The sequence below is a fragment of the Arachis duranensis genome, chromosome 1 (genome assembly GCF_000817695.3).
Source record: "Arachis duranensis cultivar V14167 chromosome 1, aradu.V14167.gnm2.J7QH, whole genome shotgun sequence".
Taxonomy (NCBI): domain Eukaryota; kingdom Viridiplantae; phylum Streptophyta; class Magnoliopsida; order Fabales; family Fabaceae; genus Arachis; species Arachis duranensis.
In genome coordinates this window covers 30,649,954-30,666,561 of record NC_029772.3, presented here as the reverse complement: position 1 = coordinate 30,666,561, position 16,608 = coordinate 30,649,954, and the positions used below count along the sequence as shown (strand labels likewise).

At 32.6% G+C, this 16,608-nt stretch overlaps 1 protein-coding gene across 1 annotated transcript; it reads left to right on the top strand.

Annotated features, from left to right (window-relative positions):
- Positions 1-1,153: 1,153 nt before the first annotated feature.
- Positions 1,154-2,699, top strand: LOC107483904 (uncharacterized). The gene is made up of 5 exons (XM_052262251.1): positions 1,154-1,661; positions 1,743-1,819; positions 1,894-2,207; positions 2,295-2,425; positions 2,552-2,699. The coding sequence occupies exons 1-5, from the start codon at positions 1,615-1,617 to the stop codon at positions 2,697-2,699; spliced, it is 717 nt and encodes a 238-aa protein (XP_052118211.1). The 5' UTR covers positions 1,154-1,614.
- The last annotated feature ends 13,909 nt before the right edge of the window (positions 2,700-16,608 follow it).

Genomic DNA, 16,608 nt, shown 5'->3' with positions numbered 1-16,608 from the left:
ATATTAGAAAAAAAAAAGGTTAAACAGTTTAAAATTATTTTATTTAATATTTATTTATTATAAAATGTATTATATAAAATTAAAAATAATAAATTTTGACTTTTTTGCTAAAATTTTTTATTTTTTACGACTAGATATCGTTATAAAATTCAACTATATGTAATACTTATTAGTTGTTTGGGGCTAAAAGTATGCCACGTATATCATTTAATCAAATTTTATATTCTTTAAAGTATTTTTATTTAAATGTTGTTAATCCACAATACTGTGAAAATTAAACAAGGGTAATTACGTATAAAAAAAACAAGGGTAATGAAGCAATACAATGTGAAATAATTTTTTACTAATAGTGTGATAAATATTTAAAAGTATATTATAATTACTTTTAATCCAATATATAATTTAGTATTGTAATGCATACACTTCATATTTTACTTTTATAAAAAGAAATTCCATCATTATACCTTAGCAGAAGGGTGGCTGTTTGAGTTGATTTTTTTTTTTAAACATTACTGAAAAAAAAACCCACTTTTTCCTTTACCTTCAACATAAATTAATATCATTTATACTATTAATTACTATATATATCAAATTGATATTATCTAAATTAAAAGGGTGTTTCACTAATAATAATAATAATAATAATAATAAATTTAAATAATTAAATAAAGATATTTTTTTAAAAATTATTATTAAAATTATAGTCTCTATCATTAAAAATTTCAATTGTATGTATTCTTATTTTCTGAAAGTACTGCTGAAATTTCGTGTTCCTAAAATTTTAGATTCAATATCCCAGTAGCTCACTTACCTGAGAAAAAAAAAGGGAAAAAAAGAGTTAAGTGATTTAAATTGGATCCCTAGCTATATATATAGAAAAAGGAGTAGTTGTGGTATTATTCCGCGTGGGGTGTGCCCCCAATGTCTGAGACGTCTCCGATACCCAAAAATACGAATAAGGATAGAGAGACATAGTGCTGTTAATTACTCTATTTTTTTTTCTCTGTTTGGTTTCCAGGTGTTAATTAGTGTTACTTCAATTTTCCGTTTTCCCATTATGTTTATCTAAATATATATGTTCCTAGAAGGGTAAAAAATAAAAAAATAAGAAAACAATTTTGTTGGAATTTAATTAGAAAAGAATTGTTAGGAAAGAAAGAAAAGGTAACAGGTAAGAAGTAACAAGAGACGCATGTATGTATGGGTGAGTCAGTCATATACAAACAATAATAATTTCCATTGGCAGAAATCTGCGTACCCTCCAACAACAACAATAACAACAATACATCACCCATTTACCAACGCCCTCCTTCTTCGTTCACACATACCCACACACAAAACTAAGCGCACTCTCTCTCTCTCTCTCTCTTATTAAGTCTTGTCTAAATTAGCAATATAGGTGAGATGATACATATATGTAGAGTGGAGGAAAGTATTTAAATAATAATTTCGGGTGTGTATGTAAGGGGAATAAGGAGATAGATAGCAAGGAGGAGACTTGTTGTAATTGTAACTCAAGAGAAAAGGAGGAGGTGCTAATAAGAGGCGCTTTATCAAATTTTGCATCTATCTGATACAAGAAGAGAAGCAAGAAGGAGGAATTCAAGTATATTGATGGCAGTTCAAGCTCAGTATCCCTCAAATATTCTCTTTCTAAACAGGTTCCCATTTCTATATATGCCTCTTTTGTGTTTGTGTTTGTGTTGAGTCATGGATTCATACCCTGTTATTGAATTTAACAGAAACAACGGGCAAGAAGGACAGCAGGCAGCAGGACTAGTCCTTGATCAACCAATCTTATACAACAACAATAATGGAAGTACGTTTCATCTTCCCAAACCACAACCTTTAATTTCTCTTTTTTTTCTCCTTTCTAAATCGTTTAATTTCCAGGTGCTAATTCTCGGAAGAGAACAAGAGAGGCCACAGTTCACAGCAACAGCAATGTTGTCATGAACAATAATAATAATCATAATCCATTGATACCTTTCGAATCCCAACCTCCACAACTCATACACCTTTCTCAGCTGCACAATAATGTGGTCTCAACAGGCCTACGCTTATCCAACTCTACCATCGACCAACAACAACTTCTTCATGGATCTCAATCTTCATCTTCATCTTCTCTCTTATCTCTGTTCTCACAAGGCTTTGCTTCCCAAATCAAACAACAAAGGGACGAAATTGAACAATTCCTCCAAGCTCAGGTACCAAATTATTCATTCTTTCATTTTTTTGTGGGGGTAAAAGTTCAAAGCAACCAATCATAACGGATGTCCGGGAAACTTCTTCAGGGGGAGGAGTTGCGGCGGGCATTGGCAGAGAAAAGGCAGAGGCATTACCGCGCGCTGCTGACCGCCGCGGAGGAGGTGGTGGCACGGCGGCTCAGGGAGAAGGAGGCGGAGGTTGAGAAGGCCACACGGCGGTGCTGGCGCCGCCACACACGGCGGAGATGACGGTGGCGCCGGATTGTCATGCGCGGTTGAGGGACAGGCGGAGGACGCAGAATCAGCGTATGTGGACCCGGACAGGGTGGTGATGGTTTCGGCAGCGGCGGCGCGTCCAAAGTGCCGGGGATGCGGGCGGCGCGTGGCTTCAGTTGTGGTTCTGCCGTGTCGGCACTTATGCATCTGTACGGAATGCGAGGCGCACTTCCGCGCGTGCCCCGTTTGCCTTACACTCAAGAATTCAACCGTTGAGGTCTTTCTCTGATCAAAATTTCATCAATTTTTTTTTCTTTTTCTTACCACACAATGAGTTTGTTCATAGCAATGGCCTTCCCAAACAGGTCCTTACTCAACCACCAAAAAAGTTGAAAGAAAAAAACAAATTATAAATAAAATTACATTTTTTTCGCCCTGCTCTTTTGAATTACCCTTAGGGTAATTGATTGTACATGACCACTTGGTTAGGGTTAGGCGTTAGTACTGGCATTTTCTTCTTTATGTTCTTTTTTTCTTTTTTAATTTTTTTTCTTTCTCTTAAAAATTTTATTTCGTTGACATTAACTTATTTATATATATTCTTTTATTTTTCTTTCGTTAATTAGTGTTATTTTTTGTTAGAATGATAAAGTGTTCTTGGGTGGGAATAATTTTTAGTTGTCAATTTTTGTGAGAGTAATATGAATGTGTGTGCATGCATGTTACATTTGTTTTTTAACTTGCGAGGAATCGAATTGAAGTTTTAATATGTTTTGCATAGACTTGGGTGTTTATTTGCTGCTTTTAGGATCCAACCACCAAATTATATTAGACAAAAATACTAGGGGATTAACATGAAAAAAAAATTAGCTGATTCTAATATAAGATAAACATAAGAATATTAATTATTTAATATTTGTGTTAAGTTACATCTTTTTTTTAGGTGATATAGGTTAAATTGAAAACCGTTTAATATGTGGCAGTGGCGTAGTTTCGGAACTTGCTAAAATTGGCAGCCCTAATAATATTCTTCAAGGTCCCCGACTATCCGGATGAAATAGTGTAGTACCCATAATTCCATTAACTTTGAATTTACTTGAACTTTTTGTTAATAAAAAAAGAGGGATTTATGATTTACTTCTTGAAAAAAAGTTAAGCGTACATTTGATCATCTCCAAACAAAAAATTATTTTTCTTTCGCTTTTTTTAAACATATAAATTTTGTGTAAAACAATACGAAAATTCTTTAAAAAACAATATAGAAAATCATAGGCTTTTTCTTGTTTTGGACGCGAAAAATCATAGACTAAATATTTTCCATTTTGTTTTTGGTAGACCAGGCCATTTTTATTTACAATGGTAGAGTAACCTTTGTTGAAATTTGAAAAGCCCAAGATAATTCAATCCTTCTTACCTATGGAAACCCAATAGGCCGTTCCAATTAAAAGGAGCCACTTATAGGCCCATGCTGGCTTCGAAACATAGTTGACAGATCTTTTTTCCAAATATGTCAAATTATTTAATTTTAATAGGAAGTTAATTTTATTAGATAAAGCCACACATACAAGAGGTAATATATTGCCAATTCTTCGTATATATGAAGAATTCACTCTAGTGTTATGTATATAATCTGGGATAATTTTTTTTTTGGTTATAGGAGTGAGATATGTCATATATTTTAATATTATATTTTTTAGTATTTTTTTAAATTGCAAGAGGAACTAAAATTAGAAAGTTGAATTTTTATATCTTAAATTTTTTAATTTTTTTAAAATATAAATTAGAAGAACTTATTTTTATAAAAAAAATCAAACGATTTGATTTTTGTACTTTTTAAAAATCAGAACAATCTAAATTAGATAGTATCACATTTGATATTAACACTAGTAATTCACAATTTAAAAAAAATACCATTGTCAATCCAATATTAAAAACAAAAACTGATATAACTTGTATTGTTAAACTTAAAAATAACTTATGGCATATCTCAAGAGTAATATTTAAATGAGTAAATAGTTAAATTAATTCTTGAATGGTTATTTATTATCTAAATTGATTTTTAAAAAAGTTTTTTAATCAAATTTATCATTAAAAAATTTTAACATAGTCATGTTATTCTTTTTTTACATAAACACTTTTTTTTTTTTTACATTTATAGAGAATTAAATCGAAATAACTGAGGAATTTTTTTTGTTTTTGTAAGTTAAAAAATTTTTTTGTTGGGCGACTCACGATAATTGCACCTATCAAAGCAGCTAAGAGAATTATTGAAATTAGTTCAAATAGAAGAAAAAAAAATCTGTTGATAAATGAACTCTAATTTGTTTCTGTCACTTCTATTACTAATTGCATCAGAATTTGCTAATGTGGCACGTTAAGTGATAACACCACACACCTAATAATTTTAATTGGCGATTAACATGATAATTTTATAAAATTAGATCAAATCAATCCTAAATTGAAAGATTCTAATGCCTCAAGGTGCTCTTTCAATTATATTTTGATTTGATATAATTTCATAAACTTATTAAGCTAATAGTCAATTAAGATTTTTAGGTAAGACGTGCTACATCAATAAACTTTGACATTGTCAATAAAAAAAAGTGATAAAAAGACTAACATGATTAACTTAAAATCTTTGAACAATAAATTTGAGTAAAAAAATATTCAGAGACTAATTTAAAAAATAAATGACCTTTTAAAGACGAATTTGACTATTTTCTCATTACTTAATGTTAAAGAAATTTGATACAAGTTGTGACAATGTGGAACATATTCTGTAATAAGATGTGGGTCCAAGTAGTTATTTTTGTCACTTTGGTGGCTGATATTTCTCTTAATTATTTTTTAAAAAGGAAAAGTATAGGGTACCAATATATTATTTGCCAACAATGATTAGTTATTATATTTTAAACACATATATAAAGAGATACATCTAAAGATACATTTATAAAGATACTTCTATTAAAACATAGTTATAAAAAAGATATTTTTATTAGACACATCCATAAAGACACTTTTATTAAACACAATTATAAATAAGAGTTGACAGATGTTGGCAGAAATAGTGTTGGTAACGTAACGGGATTGTTTTAAAAATTAATTTAGATAGATTAAATAGTTAATTCATTTATTTGTTTAAATAAATATTAAAGATTTAAATTTTATTGTATATATTATAATTTATTATTTAATAACAAATTTTTAAATAAAACTCACATCGATAGAGATTAGTTTTTGATGGTATGTTAGATTGAAAAATAACGTAAAAATAAAAAATTATTTCTTAAAAAGAAGTACAAAAATTAGATTACCTAAATTTAAGGATTCACCTATAGACTATAAGGATACTTAGTTTGTTATGAACTTCAAAATAGATAATCACATTAAAAGTATAAACTATTTTTTTATAGTATTTTTTTTTTGCATTTATTTTTGAAAAATGTTTGGTAAACAATAATTTCTCTTAAATTTACTTTGTATTTAAACTAACACTAATAAACTCCCCATTTTTTCTATCAAAAGTGTTGGTTCCTTAAAATTCTCTATAAAAAACAATTTGACTATCTAGTTATATATTCATGAGTAGTGTTGTACTATTCCTATTTTCCTAAATTATCATTCTAATTTTTGTTTTTAAAAAATTACATTAAAAACAAGAAAACTTCCTAAGTGCCTTTTTAAAAAAAAATTAAGATATTTAGTAAAAGTATTATTTAGAATGACGCATGTAACTTGATGTAGTTTTCATGAGACACTTGTTTTCTTTTTGAATATCTAAAGTTAACTAAATTACACTAAATCTAATATAATTAATATACTGCTAACATGCATATGCACAATGCACTTACTCATCATATATCGTGGAGTTGGCATGCCTCATTTGCCACATTGCCTATAATCATATATTTATTATATGTAAAATTATACCATTATTTTAATTAATAATAATTAATAAATATTAAATACGATCACTTTTAACTATTTTAACTGATATTTTATTATCTCTTAAACATTATTGTTTCTGAAAAATCAGATAATAAAGCAAACTCCAATTTTGCACACAAAAGAAAGGAACATACATAGAAAGATTAAGGAACTCTTCATATATTTCAGATGCACTGAACCTCTTCAAAGGGGAAACAGCCTAATACTTCTTTTTATGCTTACGGAGATTGGCAGCACACTGCTTACAAAGGCATGCATCTAGCATTCATATAGAAACGCAAATTGATTTCCGAGAAAATTGTCCATCTTCTTCGTCATGTCACCACTCTCTTTAATTAGTTTAGATTATCTTTTACGTCCTATTTCCCGTATAATATGTGAGTGCATGCATGTGTAGTCCTAAATTTTTGGAAAGAAAACAAAATAGTCGCATTGCTCCAACTACCGAGAATAAAATTAATAAGAAGCTTTTTTTTTTGAACAAGTAATAATATTGAAATTATTAAGTACTAATACTTCACATGATATAATAATTTACTATTTATTGACATTTGTTTTAGTTATATGATATTTAGTACTTTCATATTTCAAAATTATGATATTAATCTTCTCTATATATGAACATGATACATATGCTTATTACTTCTGTTTAGGCGGGTAGAGTAATTAAGTGAAAACATACCATGATGATATCAAGGAATATTATGTGTAATATTACCGAACTTTAACAACTACTAGGAGGGATTTGGAGTATAATTTTTTTAAAAAAATTCCTTTTATAGTATATATAGTATATAAAAAAAATAACTTGCTACTTTAAAGTTCAAACCAAGATTTCTAAGTTAAAATGTAAAATATATTTATTATTTTGACTAACTTCACATTTATATATTATTATTATTTTACACATTTAATTTTATTAAATGGTGAATTCCTATTAATACACATGTAATAATAATAGAAGTTACTCAAATAATAAAGTCCTGTAGCATGAGGGAAAACGATATGTGTGATCTAATTAAAGAAGAAAATGTAGACCAAACAAATGCAAGGGAATTGGACAACACACACCTGGCATGGTAATCTTGATGTGTTAAGGTCTTCTCCTTCACGTTCAATAATATATTATATGGTGGAACACACAATTCAAATCCAAAAATGATATAATCATAATAATTCAGTCAAATATGGGCTATATTAAACAAAGAAAAGTGCGTGTGAGACCTCAAGGATGGATCTCTATTATTTGAAGCCTTGGAAATGGAAAAACAATAACTAGTCAAAATCAGATGCGATCATAGAACATATAATAGTGCTACTATATTTAAATTTCTTTGGCTACTATATTTTTATATATTATAATTAAATTAATAATGCATTATTGTATGTGCATATGTGTGTGTGGTTGTGGCACTGACTCGAATTTACACAAAAACTACAATCAGATTAGTGTCCCCCAGTCCCCCTGATGTGAACTTACTTCCCCTTTATATATCTCTTTTCAATTCATTGATAAAAAATAATTAAATTTAAACCATATTATTTGATGGGACAAGAGAAAGAACCAAAAAAATCATGTTAGAAAGTAAAATTTCAAAATATTCTTTTCCAATTGTAGTTGCATGAGTGATTGGAGTTACATTATAACCTAGAAATTGTGAAAATTAAAAAGGTGACGTCTGCTGTAGCTATGGAACAAATGGCTATGGCGGTTTGTACTTCAACGATGAATGTTAAGGTAGTCCAAAGATATTTTGAATTTCAGCGGTTAATAAAGATTTTAATTAAAAAATTGTTAAAATATTTATTGTACCCATACTAATTAATGTGTTATGAATTTTCTATTGTAGAGAATATAGATATGAATGAGGTGATTTAATTAGAGATACAAAAGAAAAAAAAGTGAGAGTTGAAAAAGGGTGTAATGTACTCCACAATACTGAATTAAATAGAATTCTATTTTTTAGAAAAATTTCTCTTTTCTATCATTTCTCTTCAGTAATTTTGCTGTCCTACTGTTTGTTTTTAGGTTTTTAAATTATTTTCATATGATGTCAGAGCATTATTTTAATTTATGACTTTCTTACTTAATTTAATTTTTTCAAAGAATTTTTTTCCTCCATTTTTGACAAACTCGATGAAAGAAATTTTGTCACTTGACAGCAACATGCCTTTTTTATCATTAAGGGCAACAATCTTAAAGATTATATTCAAGAAAGGAAAATTCATCCCCAATTCGAGTTTGATGCAACCAAAGTTATAGGAACAACTTCTTCCAAATATACTGAATGGATACAGCAAGATTATAATCTGAGCTCTTGGATCGTGGCTTCTGTTGATGGTTTCATCAAGAATACAATAGCTCACTGTTCTTCAGCATGTGAGATTTGGTAGAAATTCCAAACCTATTTTGCAGAAAATACCAAATCCAAGATCAAACAACTTAAAAATCAACTCAAAGCTATCAAGAAAAAGAACATTACAATTGCTGAATATCTTGCTCAAATCAAGAAATTAGTTGATTCTCTTGTTGCTATATATTGGCTACAATATTTCAAATGAAGATTATATTGAAGCTATCTGCCAAGACTTGCCAGAAGAAGTCTCCAGCTGTAGCTCCTTAGTTCAAGCCAAACCTGAATTTTTTAGCATTGGTGAAGTCGAAAATTTACGCCTGTCCCGTGAGGATATCATTGAAAAGTTTCGATAATCCTCTTTTTCAATTGCACAAGTTAATCTTGCTCAATCAAATCCATCTGATTCAAGATTCAATTTTCGAAGCTTTGGAGGAAGAAGGGGTGGCAGATCTGGAAGATTTGTAGAGGTCACAGCTCATGACAATTGCAAAATCGCCAAACCTATCAAGTATGAGACAGACCTGGCCACATTGCTTTAAATTGCTATTTCAAATTTGATCAGGCTTATCATGGGAATTTTTTCCATAATCCTTTAACTTCCTCTTCTCCTTCATCTTCTAACTCTATGATTCAGACCACTCCTTCATCAGCTAATTCCTTTCCTCAACCTAATTCCTTTCTTGCAACGCCTTCTCAAGCCACTAACCGTTGCTGGTATATTGATTTTGGCGCAAGTCATCATTTAACCTCTGATGCCTCAAGCCTTATTTCTACTTCCAATTATATAGGCCCTGATCAGCTTTATATGGCTGATGGTTCAGGTATTCGCATCTCAAAAAGTGGCAAATCATTTTTATCAAATTCCTCCTCCAATAGAATTTTTGTTTTACAAAATCTGCTACATGTTCCTGATTTGGCAAAAAATTTGATAAGTCTTTTCAAATTTTGTTTAGATAATGATGTATTTTTTGAACTTCATCTCTTTTATTTCCTTGTAAAATCATAGGTGTCCAAGGTCCTTAAAAGACAAGATAGAAATGAACTTTATTCCTTTGATAATCTTTATGTAGTTAAGCCTTTATATGATTCTCAATTTTCTTCATTTTAAACAACCTGCAAGACTAATCTTGATGTATGGCATAAGAGATTGAGTCATCCCTCTCCTAATGTTGTTGAACTTGTTCTAAAACAATGTAATATACCATCTGATGACAAGTCATCTTATGCTAGATTCACAAGTGTTTTCTACTTATTTTCATTAGGTTTTATGCACTTTCTTGCACAATAAATAAGTAATTGGATTGGAATCTCATGCATTTCTTGGTTCAATTAAACATGGTGTTTATGTGCTTTTTCACAAGGTTTTATGCTAATTTTACTTGATGTTATGAATAGTGCAAATCTTGTGAATCTAGCAAAGTTTTGATGCATATGTTAATTGATGATAGGCATGGAAAATCAAGGAAAAATGGCCATGGAAGGAAGAAGAGGAAGCAACGTTGGTGGCCAAGTTGGCTCACCAACGTTGCCTCAAATGTTGGGGGAGAGGCTGTAACGTATGCTACTGCTGGTGCCAACGTTGGAGGGCGTTGGATCACCAACGTTACCTCCAATGTCTTCAAGGAGACTCAATTATGGAATTGTGAAATTTACCATGTGTGTGATGAATGAATTCTTGACGGTTTAGAATTTATCTAATGGAGTCTCGTTGTAAAGTATAGTTTCCAAACCAATCAATAATCCTTTCATACAAAAATTTTGGTTGTCACAAAGAACAAACCCTAAATAAGAATTAACTGGAGTATTTGGACTCCGGGTCGTCTCAGGAGGATTGCAATGAAGTGTAAGCTTATTGGCTATGAAGTATGTTTTGGGGTTTTTGGAATAAGAGACATGAAAAGCAAATGGTAAGGAAATTCAAATAACAAAAAGGCCTTGGCAAGGGTTGGCGGTCAAGGATCTCTATCCTTATCACTAACTACAACATGAGAATTGGCAAGGATCAACCCCATTAAGTCATCCTCTAACTAATGAAGGAGAGTTAAATGAGCTATGTCAATCCAAGTCCATAAGTCCTAGGTCTCCACCAATTCAATTAGTGAGATCTAAGGTCAATGGCTCCTAATCATCAATCACTTGGACATTAGCAACTCAAAAGTTCCTAAGTTACCTTCCCAAGCCAAGAGCATAGAATTCTACTCTAAAATTCTTCCAAGCATTTTATCAAACACTTGGAAGGCATAAAAGGAAAGCATAATAAATGGCAAGAAATATAAATCTACCAACTACCAATTGCAAGGAAAGATAAAATCACAACTCAAATCAACAACAAAAGAACATCAAACATTAAATCTCATAAAAAAAATCCAAATTCAACATGAGTGCATGAGTATAAAAGAGACATGAAGGTAAAATTAACATCACAAACTAAGAGAATTAAAGTATAGAAACAAGAAATTATATATAGAGGAAACAAGATGAAATCAAGAATTTAAACATGGATCTATGAGACATTGACCTAATCCTAACCTAATTCTAGAGAGAAGAGGGAGCTTCTCTCTCTAGAAACTAACCTACATGATGCTAACACTTCAAACAATTGCTCCCCCTTTGCTTGGGCTTTAATTCTGCATGAAATACACTCAGAAACAGGTTGGAATTGGGCCTGGATTGCTCAGAAATCACCCCAGCATTTTGCCTTTAAGTGAGTCACGTGAGAGTATCGACGCGTACGCGCCATGTGCGCGTGCGCGTCGATTGGCTATTTCTTCATCCGCGCGGAAGCGTCATGTATGCGCGCACGTCTCTATGCGAAATCACTTTTGCACGTGCGCGCCTTGTGCGCAAGCACGCCCATTGATGCATTCCCAATTCTTGTTTCCTCGTGCATTCTCCACTTTGCATGCTTTTCTCCTCATTTCTTCCATCCAATACTTGCCTTATGAACCTGAAATCACTTAACAAACACATCAAGGCATCAAATGGAATTAAAGTGAGTTAAATTCACCAATTTAAGGGCCTAAAAAGCATGTTTTCACATTTAAGCACAATTCAAGGGAGAATTACAAAACCATGCTATTTTATTGAATAAATGTGGTAAAAGGTGACAAAATCTCCCAAATTAAGCACAAAATAAACCATGAAATTGGGGTTTATCAGTGTGGGTACGCACGGCATAGTGTGTGTACGCACAAGAAGAAAAATTCTGAGTGTGCGCACGCACGAGTAGCAACGTTGGAGGCAACGTTGCCAGTCCAACGCTGGGTCAAACGTCCATGGAAGAGGCTCAAAAGCTGGAGCTGGAAAGTCTGCTATGTGTGCGAATGCACAGCATAGTGTTCGTACACATAAGAAGAAAAATGGACAGTGTGCGCACGCACAAGGTAGTGTGCGTACGCACAAGTGACAGCATTTGAGGAAATGTTCGTAGTCCAACGTTCGGTCCAACACCTTCAATAGCTCGTAAAAAATTTAAGCTGCCCAGAATGCCTTGTATGCGTACGCACGACCTAGTGTTTGTACGCACACGTAGAAAAACTTAATGGTGCGCACACAAGGTAGCGTGCGTATGCACAAGTCAGCACCGTTGAATGTAATGTTGGTTTCCCAACGTTGAGGCAAACGTCACTACTAGCAGCACTCATTTTTTGGGCACAATGAAAAGCAGAAACATTAATTGGCCAACGTCCATCCTCAACAACACTGAGATCCATTCTTGCTTGCTTCAACAAGGCCAAAGCCCAATCCAAGGACTTGAAGACTGAATTGGAAAGTGTATAAGTAGAAGGAAATTTGATTTAGAAAAGGGGGATCTAGGAAGGCTGGATAGTTAGAGAGTAGCAGGCTAGAGAGTAAGTGAGGATCCCAATTGGGAAATCCTGCATTCTCTTTGTATTTTCTCTTCTGTAATTTTTCTGCACTTCTTTATTTTCTGTTTTGATTTGAGCAATGATGAACTAAACCCCAAATTCATTAAGGAGAGGAGCTCTATTGTAATCATAATGAATCAATGAAATTCTTCTTCTTAATTCAATTGTGTAGCTTTCGGATATCTTCTGCTTTGATTGTGAATTATTCACTCCGGAAGGGGGTCTAATTCAACTGAATGTGGGTGTGAGCCTCAGAAGGGGAATCACCTACATTAGAATTAGAGCTCTATCCTTCACAATTCTCTTAACCAACACCATTCAGGAGAAATTGAGGTTTTGATAGTTTGTGTGGCTTATAGATAAGAGAATGTGCTCTAACTCTTCTCATGACAATTAGATCAAGGTAATGGCAAGATTGATTGTGATTAGAGAGATTGGATTGCCAAGGAATTGAGATCCAATCAATTTCAATCCGCCATAGATCTACTCATATGATTGAGAAAAGAGTTGAGATCCAATTGATTCATGATGGATTATGATATCTCCAATCCCTGATGAATCATTTTCTTTTAATTTCTTCAATTTAGATCTCTCCGTCTTCCACTTAAATTTCAATTGCTATTGCTGTTTTGATTCCATGCACCCAATTCCCTTTATAATTCATGCAATTTAAGTTTTCTTGCAATTTAGATTATGCAATTTTACTTTCTTACATTTCAAGATTCAGTTATTTACATATCTTGCCATTTAAGATTCAACTCTTTTAGTTTCTCGCTCTTTAAGTTTCTGCAATTTAAGTTTCTTGCCATTTAAATTTCTGTCAATTTACATTCTGTATTTTAATTCCCTTGCAATTTACATTCTGTTAATCAATTCTCACTCAAATCACCATTGTCAGCTTAACTAAATCCGTCACCCAACTAAAATTTCTTGATCCATCAATCTCTGTGGGATCGACCTCACTCCGATGAGTTTTACTACTTGATGCGACCTGGTACACTTGTCGGTTAGTTTGTGTCGAATCGATTTTCCCTCATACCATCTTCTAATATTGCAAATATTGATTCATTTGTATGTGAACCATGCTATATGGGTAAAATGCATTCTCTTCCCTTTTCCTATTCTCAAACGGTCTATTCTGCTCCACTTGAATTGGTCTATATTGATTTATAGGGTCCATCACCTATTATCTCTAGGTCTGGCTACAAATATTACATGAGAATTATTGATGCTTTTACATGTTATACATGCCTTTATCTTCTTACTTCTAAAACGCAAGTTTTGGAAATTCTTAAACAATATATAACATTGATGGGAAAGCATACTAATTCGGTTCTTAAGTCAATTCAGACTGATAATGCCAAAAAATTTTTGTCCTATGCTTTTAAGATTATTTGAAAAAATGGTATTGATCACAGGTTATCATGCCACTATATACACTAACAACAAGGTGTGGTACAACAGAAGCATCGACACATTACTGAGATGGGCCTTACACTTCTTACTATTGCCAAACTTCCACAAATGTACTGAGAGGGTGCTTTCTTGATTACTGCCTTTCTCATTAACAGGTTACCGACAAAGGTTTTACATTCAAAATCCCTATATAAACTGCTTTATAATTCTAGGCCTGATTACTCTATTTTAAAAATCTTTGGTTGTGCTTGTTTTTCACACTAAAGACCATTTAACAACTATAAGTTGGATTTCAGGTCTGAGTTGTGTGTTTTCCTGGGCCATGCTCCCCAATCGAAGGGTTATAAATGTCTTACTAGGAATGGTAAAGTTGTCATAGCTCAAAATGTTATATTTAATGAAAATTTATTTCCTTATTCTTCTGCATTTATCACTTGCTCTAGTCCCGCCCCACTTATTGACCATTTTGCATATGCATCTCCTTTTAATCATGACTCTTTCCATCCTATTTTTATTTCATCATCATCCGATACTGATCTTACATATTTAGCTACTGCTCCCACTCTTGGTGATCAGCATATTTTCATTATTGATCATTCTCATTCTCTCATATCCTTAACTCATTCTCCTATCACCGATTCTTCAAGCTTACCTCTTCCTTCTCCTCCCACCATAATTTCGATATCTAGTATTGAAATTGTCTTGCCCTCCCTACCTTTTTCCTCTTCTCATTCCTTACCTTCTACTAATAACCACCCTATGATAACTAGATCCAAATCTGGTCCCACTAATCTTTCTACTCTTCTTACTTCCACATATGATTTTGATCTTGTGACCAATTCTCCTAAAACAATGTCTCAGGCTATGCATTCTCCTCATTGGCTTCAAGCAATGCAGGAAGAACATCATGCCTTCCTAGCCAATAAGACCTGGCACTTCGTTTACCTACTACCTAATGCACCTATTATCGGCTACAAATGGGTGTTCACTATCAAGCATGGCCTTGATAGCTCTATTAAGAAATATAAAGTGCAGCTGGTTACAAAAGGTTGTCATCAGGTTGAGGGTATCGATTACAATCAGATTTACAGCCCTATTATCCGTCCAACTGCCATTCACATCATTCTTTCCATTGTTATCTCCAAAGGTTGGTGCTTGTGCCAATTTGATTTCAATAATGCTTTCCTTAATGGAGAGCTTACTAAAACTGTATTCATGCTTCCTCCACCAAGGCTTTACATAGACAACAACATTATGGTTTGTAAACTTGACAAGGTCATTTATGGTCTAAAACAAGCTCTGAGAGCTTGGTTTCTGAAAATCAAAGCCACTTTATTTAACCTTGGCTTCACTAACATCAAGACTGATTCTTCTCTTTTTATCAAGGCAAATTCTTCTTCTACAATCTATTTATTAGCCTATGTTGATGATATTATCATCACCGGTGACAATAATCATGAAATCGAGAGTCTTATTCAGACTCTGAATTCTTATTTTTCTTTAAAATATTTGGGTAACTTACATTACTTTCTTGGTTTAGAGTTTCATTTTACAGATTCTGGTGATCTTCATATCTGTAACACCCTACCACACAAAACTCTACGCTTAAGCCGTAAAACAAAGATGGTGTGGTATTGCGACCTCTAAAATAAAATATACATAATAATAGTTAAAAGAATTTAATAATCGAAGAACCTTGAAGGAAAGCTTAAACAAAATCATGAAAAGAAAAGCGTATTGCTTGCGTGAACAGAAACTTGAACATGAAGAAAAATAGGGATATATATATACACATAGAGCAGAGTATCCAAAATATAGAATATCACGCTCCAAGCTCGACCTGCAAGGCCAAGGCCGGCCAGAGAATATCATACACACACACACACACAACCCAATATCCCAAAATACATAGACATACACTTAGTTTTTCACAAAAGCCTCTAAGAAGATCTGATTTAGAACATAAACATAGAGATTCATCTAGACACATATATGTATATACATAGCAAAATATCAAAATCCAGCATGCTAACTTTGCTTGCAAAGAAAATTCAGACGCCTAGCGGGTGTCTCTCGACCTACTTCTGAAATGACAACATATGTATGGAATAAGAACTTGAGGTTCTCAACATGGTAAAGATACCCATGTACATAAGATATAAGGTCCCAAAAAAGCCAGAGACGATTCTAGAATTCTAACACTTAGTTTTAAAACTTACAAGGTAAACTATCTAAGGTACTTAGGTTCTAATCCAAATATAACTCAATCCCCACAATTCTCACTCTCCTCCAATCCTCCAAAACTCCAGTGGAACAACCCTCGTCACTACTCCGCCAGATGAGGGATCTCTCAGTTGCATAAACATACAATACATGCAAAAAAAACACAGATAGATTACAGTTATAGCAAATAGTACATATAGCAATTAGGCATAGTTGATCAAATAGGCAATCCCAAGAATGCAAGCTCGATAAAAATAGACAAATACACATGATGTATGCCTGACCTATGGTTGATGATATTTGATAACCGAGTATTCAAACCTCGGGTCGTCTTCTCAAGGAATTGCAGGGAGGTATGTTCTTATTATTGGT